Source organism: Aotus nancymaae, unplaced genomic scaffold, assembly GCF_030222135.1.
Source record: "Aotus nancymaae isolate 86718 unplaced genomic scaffold, 86718_ANA_hifiasm-v0.15.2.pri h1tg000041l, whole genome shotgun sequence".
In the NCBI taxonomy this organism is placed as follows: Eukaryota; Metazoa; Chordata; class Mammalia; order Primates; family Aotidae; genus Aotus; species Aotus nancymaae.
The window spans coordinates 4433308-4444491 of NW_026988455.1; the positions used below are offsets into that span (position 1 = coordinate 4433308).

The 11184-nt window shown below is 42.7% G+C and overlaps 1 protein-coding gene across 1 annotated transcript in view; it reads right to left on the bottom strand.

Moving 5' to 3' along the window:
* RORA (RAR related orphan receptor A) overlaps positions 1–10643 on the bottom strand; it is a 234833-nt gene extending 224190 nt beyond the window's left edge. Inside the window, exon 1 of the mRNA XM_064361366.1 lies at positions 10354–10643. Coding sequence (XP_064217436.1) covers positions 10354–10423 — 70 coding nt within the window. The 5' untranslated portion in view covers positions 10424–10643. The remainder of the gene's footprint in view (positions 1–10353) is intronic.
* Positions 10644–11184: the final 541 nt, after the last annotated feature.

Here is an 11184-nt window from a genome sequence, read left to right on the forward strand (position 1 = left end):
AGTTGTTCCCTAAATGTTCTATTTGGGTTACAAGTGATTAGCTAACATTTCCAAATAATTGAAGTATATTCCAACACTTAGATGTTTTCTCTAAAAAGATGTGTTTTGTTGAATATAGAAAATAGGGAATACAGGCCTTTGTTCCTGCATTATGCAATTAAATTTGGTCTGAATGGGTGGCTGCCATCTTTAGCCAGGAAACAAACTCTCTGGTTGACACAATCCATAGCACTCTCTATTGTCTAGTGGAACTGAGGTGATGTGTCAGTTGCCATTTATCATTGGGTTTGCATGATGGTTTAGATTTTTTCTGGCTTATCCTTTTAATATGTGCCCAGACAGCTTAAGGTATCCACCTAACTTCTGCAGTCATTTGCATTCGGATCCCGGTGTATTGCAAGGCATTACATGATGGACTGGGCCCAATTCAAGCTCTGGTACGTCTTCCCGAGGCCAGAAGGCAAGCCTTTCTTGCAGACTGCACAAGACCCAACACAACTCTACTGCTTCGAGGAAGCCTTTTGTGACTGCTGGTGCTCAGCTTTTCTTTATTTCCCTGACGTGGGTTCCCCAGCATCCAGAGCTAATGACACCACTCGGTGAGAATTCACATTGTCGTTCAGTTGCTTGACTTAGGACAGATTTATCTTTCTATGGGAGAAAATCCCTGAAGACGAAAATACTCTCTCTTGGACTAGAAAGCCTGGCCTCTCTCTGCTCATGGCTATTGGACACATATCTTATTCCATAGGGCGAATACTTTGAGCCTGGGTTAAGCGGGGGGAAAAAAACAACAATTTAGGTTACATTAATCAGCAAGGCAAACAGACTTTTCATTTCCTTTATTATTTTTTCAGATTGTGGCCAGGGCTTCCCTGGCAATAAAAGACCATACCAAATTGTTCTAAATTATGTAGATGATAGTTATTAATATAACCATCTTCCTTAAGAAAACAAATGTCATAAAGCCAGCAATCCACGCCAGAGGAGCCCAAGAATGTTCCCCCTTATTAGGGTGTCCGGCTAACACTGGAGCTTACAAGTCATTCCTCCCTTCACAGCCTGAGGCTGGAGCGGTCACTTGGTTTGAGGAAATGGCTCCTCAGCTTCTCCTACCCCCGCTTTACCCACTAAGAAAACCAATGGCGCCTTTTATCAGTTTGGCAAAAAGACAAAGGGAATGTTTAATTCTGCACTTAAAATTCTTGGTTCCTACTGTCAGCATTCCCAGTTCTCAGAGAACACTGAATGGATATTTGAAGAGTTTTGTGAAACTGAGACTGAACAGTGGCAACGAGGAGGAAAAGATCCAAAATTAAAAGAACATTTAAAAATACACGCCCCCATACATTCCACTCTCCTCACTTTTCTCTCCTCCTCAACCAAGTCATATTCAGCCCTTAGGAATATTCCCCCAGGAGGGAGGTGACGTAATGTCCTCAGACTGTCTGTGTTCCAATCCCAATTCAGCCTACCTAACCGTGAGGACTTGGGTAAGGAAGTGAACATCTCATGCCACGGTCTCCACAACAGTAAAGTGAGGTTAACAACAGTGCCAAGTTCTGGAACCTGTCATATACGAAGGGCTCAATACATATAAATTGCTATTATCATTTGAATTTTCTAAGGAAAGCACCTGATTACAACAGGATTTGCAATACAGAGTAATAGCTGCCAAATGGCAGACCACTGGCCCTCGCCTTTCAAGCTAAGACTTTGCAGGGTGATGAAATGAAGCTCTCCAGTCATTTCAAATGAGTGAAGTGTTCTCACTTGGCAAAACTGGGGCCTCTAGAAATCCAAGAGAAATTGAATTAGCACTTTCTTAATTCTCTTTCTTCTTTCTTTTTTTTTTTTTTTTTTGAGACAGAGTCTCCCTCCGTCATCTAGGCTGGAATGCAGTGGCGCGAACTTGGCTCACTGCAACCTCCACCTCCCAAGCTCCCTCCAAAGTTCAAGCAATTCTCCTGCCTCAGCTTCCCAAGTAGCTGGGATTACAGGTGTGTGCCACCATGCCCAGCTAATTTTTTTGTATTTTTTAGTAGAGATGGAGTTTCACCATGTTGGCCAGCCTGGTCTCGAACTCCTGACCTCAGGTGATCCACATACCTTGGCCTCCCAAAGTGCTAGGATTACAGGTATAAGCCACTGTGCCCAGCCAATTCTCAATCTCTCTCTCTTTTTTTTCAGATTGAGTCTCACTCTGTTCCCCAGGCTGGAGTGCAATGGTGAGATCTCAGCTCGCTAAAACCTCCGCCTCTCCGATTCAAGTGATTCTCCTGTCTCAGCCTCCCGAGTAGCTGGGATTACAGGCACCTGCTACCATGCCCAGATAATTTTTGTATTTTTAGTAGAGATGGGGTTTCACCATATTGGCCAGGATGGTCTCGAACACCTAACCTCACGTGATCCACCCGCCTCAGCCTCTGAAAGTGCTGGGATTACAGTCATGAGCCACTGTGTCTGGCAAATTCTCTTCTTAAAGGATTTTTCTTCCTACATAGAAAATTTGTGTTTAAGGGGGATCTTGGGATGTCAAAGTGGGTGCTGCCTTTTCAGTCTGAAAATATGCTGATGTGATATGTGACCATCTAATGAGACCATTGCTGCACTTGAAATGTGGTCTATAAATTATTCTATAGACTGAATAATGTTATAATCCTCTGATGTGAAAGCTAGAAGAGGCTGTATGAGGCCCTCTTTCACAAAAGAGCCATCCAACCCCTGAGAGTTGAGAGAATATGACCAAAATCAAGTGAGGGGTAAAGATGGGGCTGGAATTCAAGTCTTTTGGCTTCCCATCAAATGAGTTTTTCATTTCATCAAACTACCTCCAATAGGTGGGTTGGATGACTATGCCATCGAAAGGTGTTGGGCCTTGCAAGACTTTCTGATTCTAGCTCCTTCTGTGCGAGAGGATAAGCTTTAATAACTATACAAACACCCTATTAATTCTTGAGCAGCCTGTCATGCAGGGCCTTGGCCATGCCTCCCGTGTGTCATCATTTCCATGGGAAGACCTACAAGGAGCAAGAATCCAACATACAAGGACACAGTGAGGAGGAAAGAGGCATGAAAGGAGATTAGAACTGCAGTGGCGGAAGCTCGAAAATAGCCAATAATGAGAAGCTCCTTTGAACCCAGTGATGTGGCACAGTCAGCTGTAAAACATCTTCCCCCTTGGTTAGCTTTCTTCCAAAGCCTCCCAGCAACAGGCTGGTGTAAACTTTCATGGTGTTTCTCCAAAGACCTTCATATGGTGTCTCATGGCAGACTGCAAAGAGGTTCCTTGGAGATTGTCTAGAAAAGAAGCCTGGGCAAACAAAGCTAGGAAAACCACAACTTCATTCACTCCTGAAGGTTTGCATTCACAGAAATTGCACCAATTGTTCTGCACATTGAAAAACAAAACCAAAATTTTATTTTTAGAAAGGGAATGTAATGAAAACACGATTGGGGTTCCTTTAGCTTCCCAAATAGTGCCCAACAGTAGTTTCTAAGAAAGTAACGAGCTAGCTTTTTTCTAATTGTGTACACAGCTGTGTCTGTGTAAATGCACACAACTGTATACATGTGTATAAACACACTCACCATTTAATAGTAAAAAATTACTCTTAAATGTTAGGGGAAGGAAAGATCCATTTCCTAGTTGAAGTCATCAGTCTTAAAAGTCACAGTTGGGAGAAATTCTGCTACACCTTTTTTTTTAAATGAAAAAATTATGATTCTTTCTCTCAACCTAATGTAGGGAATTGCTTTCACCCAGAAATGATCTTCCACTACACTAGAACTGCTCGGTCAGCATCTTTAATTATCATTTCCCACCAGCCTCTAGGCCAGTGCTTCTCAAAGTTTAATGTGCATACAAATTGCCTAGAGATCTTATTAAATATGCTAATTCAGATTCAGTACGTCTGGGGTAGGCCCTGAGATTCTATACTTCTTACAGTTGCTGAATGATGCTACAACTTCCAGCCCATGGAATAAACTTTGGGTAGCAAGATTCTAGCCCAAGACCACTTAACATAGTTCTCTCACTAGGGCAAGAAGTGGGCCACAGCTAATTTTATGGCTAGGATGGTAGGCTTCAGGGAGGTACCGTGTTTCCTGTGAATCTTCCCCTCATTCAGACATACTTCCTTCTGTCTCATCTTCCTTCCCTCTCTTCTGAATGCACTTGCAGTTGCAAACCTAAAGGAAGCAGCCTGTTGCACCGGCCCAGGGAGAAGGGTACACAAACTTGGGTTTGAATTTCATCAATACCACTTACAAGCCAGGTGATTCTCATCTCTGAGCCGGATCTGTAATACGGAGCTGAGATACTGTGGTGTTATGATATATATTGGTTTTCATCCACAGTTCCTGGCTCATAACTCTCATATCCTTTGTAGCAGTCTTTGGTTATAATGTTGGTTGTAGGAGGCATCAGGGACAGGTCTCTGACCTTCTGCCCTACGGTCAGCTGCCCCAAAGGAGGACTCTAGTCTTTCCCCACCTTTCTGTTTGTAGGTCTTAAGACCCTCCTCAGAGAGAGTCCCACCCTGTACTCTGAAGGGAAGGAATGCTGATATCATGATGCTTCCATAAAAACCCAAGAGGGCTGAGTTCAGAGCTGAACATGTGGAGGTTCCAGGAGAATGGTGTCCCAGGGAGGGTGTGGAAGCTCCATTCCCCTTCCCCCATACTTTGCCCTAAACATCTCCTCATCTGTATCCTTTGCAATATCCTCTATAACAAACTGGTAAACATGTTTTCCTGAGTTCTATGAGCCACTTCAGCAAATTAATTGAACCCAAAGAGAGGGTGGTGGTGGTAGGACTCCCAACTTGAAGCTGGTTGGCCAGAAGTTCTGGAGGCCTGGACTTGTGACTGATGTCTGAAAGCATGGGGGGACGTCTTGGGGACTTAGCCTTCACGCTGTGGGATTTGACAATACCTCCAGGTAAACAGCGTGAGAATGGAATCAAAGGATACCCAGGTGGTATCTGCTGCTTGGTGTGTGGGAAAAAACTCCCACACATCTGGTCACAGAAGTCTTCTGTGTTGAGAATTGTTGTGTTGGTGTGTAAGTAGAGGAAAAACTCAGTTTGTGAGAAATTTTCCCAAAGTAGAAACCTACCCCAGAGCTTGTTATTATTGTGGCTAAATAAGAGAATGTACAGCACCCAGAACAATGCCTTGTATGCAACAGTGCAACAAACAGCAGCACCCTCTCCTCTTTCCTTTCAAGCATCATGCCCCAAGTCAGTTCTTCATACACGGTCCCAGAAGGACAGACTTAAGGAGTGCACAGCTTGTAATACCCACAGCAGGTAATAAGGGTTCTATGGCACTGGCAGTTATAAGGCAAGGTACAATCTTCCTTTCTTGGTAGTAAATTATAAAACCTTTATCATGTTTCTTTGTCTTTCGTCATCAACGCTAAATTGGTATTATTTGGTGTTGCCAATTAATTAACACACTTTACTAGGCCCTGTTATGTGCCAGACAATGAGTCAAAAATAGAAATGAAATCTCCAATGCAACCAGCTTCCAGATTAGCTGGAGTTCGGGCAGGAAAACTCTGGATAATTGGTTGCATTTTCTTATTTTTCTTTTCCTTTTTTTTTCTTTTTTTGAGACAGAGTCTTGCTCTGTCACCCAGGCTGGCGTGCAGTGGCATGATCTCTGCTCACTGCAACCTCCACCTCCCAGGTTCAAGTGATTCTCCTGCCTCAGCCTCCCCAGTAGCTGGGATTACAGGCATGTACCACCACAATGGCTAATTTTTTGATTTTTAGTAAAGATGGGGTTTCACCATGTTGGCCAGGCTGGTCTCGAACTCCTGACCTCAAGTGATCCACCCACCTCTGTCCCCCAAAGTGCTGGGATTACAGCCATGTTGCATTTTCATTCTAAGATTTGGTGTTCTGTAGATAGGACCTTCGTAACAGTAAAGTTATGTCAGTATGGTAGAGTTGGCATAAATAAAATTAGTTCGACATACAGGCAAAACAAACGATGGTCTGGACATCACTGGGCAGAGTTTTTATTCTGTAAAGTTCATCTATCAGTTACCGGTATAAGGATCATGCTAGAATGCTAAAGTTTCTCATGGTATCCCTGATGCTGCATTCAGAAGCAAACACCACACCTGCCAACATTCTAAAGGTGGTTTTCTTATTGTGGAATTCAAAATGAAGGTGACAGCAGAGAAGTAAAGACATGCACCTACAAAGTGGTCACTCCTCACTTTTAAAAACGAGTCTAGCAAATGAAAAAATCTTAGATTTACAAATTGAGTAGAAAAACACACTCTGTAAGGTTTTCTGGCTAAATGAATGAAAGGTATCTGTCTGTGGTTTAATTACATTCAACTGAATAATGGTTGTTACTAAATTTGACTTTCCTGTCAAAATCGTCACCATGTTGCAAACTGACTTACAAAGAATACCTAGAGCCAGAGCCGAGTAGTGAGAACTTCATACACAAAGCTCCGGTAGCAAAGAATTCATCTAACCATCCATGTCTTGACCTCCTTCTAACCCAAATACAAAACTTGGCAGGAAGCAGATGAGGAAGTCATTAATATGTGGAAAAGAATCTCTCAAAAGCACACCAAGACCTGTGCCTTTCACTGATGGAAATCAGAAGGAATTGTACAAATATTCACCACAAGAAAATAATTCTAAAAGCTGAAGGATTTCCACAAGTGACACAGGGCACTGGATTATTACCTAGGCAAAGCTTCTGGTCAGTACAGGCTCCCATTCTGTTCTGAAAGTGAGGTGTAGAGGTCAGTTCAAGGACTGGCCCTTTTAAGCTTTTTAAAAAGATCATCAGCTTTGTGTGTGTGGTGTGTGGTGTGTGTATCTGTGTGTGTGTATGTGTGTGTGGCATTTCTAGTTAAAGATGCAAAAAGACCTTACGAAAACTGTTTGGTTATGATTTAATGTTTTTCTTCCTTATTTGGGTCTTTATTGGATCAAATCAATTATAAATTTGAAAATGGACTCAATATTATATAACATTAAATAATTATTAATTTTCTGTTGTTTGATCATGGCATTATACTTACATAAACATATTTTAAAAATATGTACATTGAATTATTTAATGTTGAGATGACATGATGTCTGAAATTTTCATAAAATACCCAGAGTACGTGTGTGTGTGTGTGTGTGTGTGTGTGTGTGTGTGTGTTGGCAGGAGGGGTAGGCGAAACAAGTGGTAAAATGTTGATGGTCACTGGAGCTGAATGATGGGTTCACTGGAGCGCTGCACTTTCTCTCAACTCAAGTATTTTTGGAAATTTTCACAATAAAAGTTTAAAAATCCAATCCACAAAAAAATAGGGTTTCTTAAAAAGCGCTAAAAATAGTTTACACAACAATACTGACTCTTGCTGAGAAACGCAGAGAATAGGTGCAAAAACCCAAGAGCAATAATTAATGGCCAATCTTATGTGCATTCCATTAAGCACGAGCAGCTGTCATAAACATCTTAATTTAAAGAGTTGGGGCTTGGGGAATCATGGCACGGCAAAAAGCTACGTCCTATTGCTGCTCCACAGAACTGGTACATATCAGACCCTTAAATTTTTAAACACAGCTTTCATGTTTTTGAGAGCTGAAAATCCTTTGAAAAGTCAGCTTGTTAGGAAATTCACCTTGCAGACTCCTACCTCAAGGGTTGGTGGAGGTGCTCGGGTATTGGCAAAATTAATTTGGGGGTGGGGGTGGAGGTTCACAGGTAAAATAAATGTGTTGTATGCTTCAGAAGAAGCTAGCTCGCTCTAAATATACGTGGCGGGGCGTAGCTACACTGCGGTGGTGCCTTTCAGCAATGCAAAATATACCACGTCGGGAGAGAGTATTTCAAGTCCACAAAGCCCCGCCTCCCAGCCTTAATAGCCGCAGCATTTGGAAGAAGCACTAAGCAGGCAGCAGGAGCCTAAAATTGAGTTTCTCTCACTGCTGTGTGTTACTGTAATCACTAGGCCATGACCTGCTTTGGGTGCTGCTTCTGTGACACAGGATCAACGTCTCACACCCATGAAGGTCTCTTGAATCCCTTAGGGCCTAACACACCTGAGTACATGGGCTGTGATATGGCAGCTAGACTTATGCCTCCATCACCCCACTAGCTGTAGTCCTCGCCCCGACAGCAAGACGGCACGCAAGGGTCCTGCTTGGGCTGTCAAGTTTAAGGCGAACAGAAAGAGGCAGACGACAGCTGACACAATCTAAGCTAACCAATGAAAAACCCAAACTCTCCAATAAAAACATTGGAATGGACCCAATCACCTTTTATCCATGGTACATGGAACCATCCCCATTGGTGGCTGCTTCCATCCACGGCCCCTCCCTTCCCGCTTCCCTCAGAAACTCCGTATTTGTGTGTAAATAAGGAAGTGTCTTGGGATTCTGGGTACTGATGGTTCCCCAAGAACTTACGAACACCCACGTGCAGGCTGCACTTGACAAGAAACAAAGCTTGCTGGCAGCACAGGACAAGGCCTCCGATTAATTTCTCAAATCAATCCGGGCAGTGATTATCTGGTCCAGGAAACAACAGGTCTTTGCTCATAGCACCAGATTCGAATGGTTTACAACAACACTCTCTATTGCCCGTAAGAATGACTAATAACCGTCAGCTGTAATTTCCCAGAGTTTGTGGGTACGACTTCCTCAGCTTTCCTCGCGTTTGAATTTGCCAGATTTCGTCTGGGGGCTTGCTAGGACTTTCAAGCACCATGTAACCAAAACCCCCAGCCAGCTCTCGGTTCAGCCTGGAGAACTGTGTGGTACTCTCGAACTTACTACTTCCTGCCCCCACACCTGAGAGTCGCCCCGCGCACTGTTTTCCCCGCATCATCCACCATCAATCAAACACACAAACACAGAAACCTCAGTTCTCAACTGCAATCAATTCAACCTCCTTTCCTGGGGTAGCGTTGCCTTCGTTTTAAAGGTCATGGAATGAGTCAGGGGCAGAAGAGAGAAACAGAGGCTGTGGGTTCTGACTCCACGTCTCAGAGAGAGATCTGCAGATCCAGAAAAATGACCTTATTAAGCTGCACCAGTTGCCGGGGGGAGGGCAGTGCAAATTAATAAAAAAATCAGAGTGATTGGAATACAGTTTTGTTATTTTACACACGGTCTCAAGAGCTAGACAAATAAATTTGCCCAGTGTATGTTCTAAGTCACAAAGAGATAAGAGGAAATTGAAACCACACTGGCCAAGCACCTCCCTGAGGAGAGCAAGGCTGGGCTGCCATCACAATCATATTCTTATTTATGTTTTCTCATGCACATTATTTAAGTACATATGTATTTACTCATACAGACCAGATTCGTTGAGTACTGCTACGTGGAATTCACAGTCTGAAGTGCCGTGGGGCAGGCAGACCTGGGCACCCTCGAAGAACTTGGTCAATAGCGATTTCTTAACTGCTAGTAATCAAGTTGCTCTTCTAGTAGGAAAAAATAATGGCTGGAAAACTTATTTACACCTTCAGTACACAAGGCTATTTGGAATAAACCAGATATAGGAAACATTTATATATGGAACATTTCTAAAACAGACAAAATCAGGGCTCAGTCTTCTTTATTAAAACAAAAAAGCAAAACATTTTGCAATTTGAGCAAAGATTATTTCTGCAGAGGGTCATCTCTAGTAAGAGGTGCCTGTTTCTCAGACCGAGTGTCTCTCTTTTGGGGCCATTCCTTACTGGATGGTGATTCATTTTACTGAAGGACTCACCCTAGACAGCATGCAACCAACTCTTTAGAAACATCAATTGTTTAAACAAAGTATGCCTGTATTCATTTTCTTAGCAAATCATTTTGTCACAGATTTAGCCCAGCCAGAGTCTAAATGATCAGAATTAGTGAAACTATACCAATACCTTTTCTACTAAAAACCTATCAAAGAAATAACATCAGTGCACATTATCATATGGATTCTTGCCCTTTTCTCCCGTAACTCTATTCTCTTCCCTTTCAGTTTGTTATTTATTTTCTTATATTCCGAATTTCAAGAAGACTTCCATGTGTTATCAACATATGGTATATCATTCACATAAGCACATCAAATTCTCTACATGTCATTAACAAAACTGAGCTTGTGTTCCAGTAAGTGAAACTGAAGAGGAACTAAAATCACAAAGATAATCCTGCAAACTAAGGTGCAGCTAAAACAGTAGTTCCCTACCCCCATCACTCACTGCACTCTTTCTCAGAACTTTCATCTCTACATATACACAAATAAACAGAGTGTTTCTGTTCTGCCTTATTTGTATAGAGGACCTCCCTGTAGCTCTCTGACCTTCCTCTGGCTCTGATTAGCCCCTGAGGGACCTGGATCACTCACATGCAACAGGCTGATGACACAGCAGAAAGCTGTCTTTCAGAAGAATCAGAGTCCCACCTAGGGACATCATGTCCACGTGCTCCTCTCTGGTTCAGCTGACTTCCCTGGACTTGCTTTCCTGTTGCCCTGACCTGTGCCCCATGCCAGATCTCACAAACAAGGCTGGGCCCTGCTCATTCCTGGCCAGTCTTGTCCTGTAGTCATCCCAGAAGGATGCTGGAAAGGGGGAGCACAACCTCGGCCATTGGAGACCTTGTCATTCTGATGAACATTTCCAACATCAGATGGGAAGGCCTTCCTTCCCCTTTCTTGTCCTTCCCTCTCCACGTCTCACAGACACCAAGTCTACTTCCCAGAGAAGTGGTCAGGGTGCAGTGAGCCGGGCAGCCCAAGTAATCCCACAGGTGAGCATGTTGCCGCTGATGCATGCTACCCCTTGAGTTTAACTTCTTATCAGATCTCTGCAAAGACAGAAGAAAACTAGCTTTCAGGAAACCCCAGCTCTCAGGATTATCTGTTCTTAGGCTGCTGGGATTTTCAAGGGCATGCAGATAGTTAAACTTCACTTATTTTCAATAATTATATTATAATAACACATAAGGAATTTAATGTATTATTTAAATAATACATAGGGACTCCTTACCCAAGGAAGATAATGTCAAGACTAAATTTTATAAAAAGGCTAATCATTACACATAAATAAATGGCTTAACAGATGAAGTTTTATCTTAGCAATAGCAGCCACCCTTAGTTTAGATGTGCCTATGGGTTGAAGAAGGTTTGCTGAAAGAGAACAATAAAGACTATTTGTTATCTCAAAACTGGTTGAGA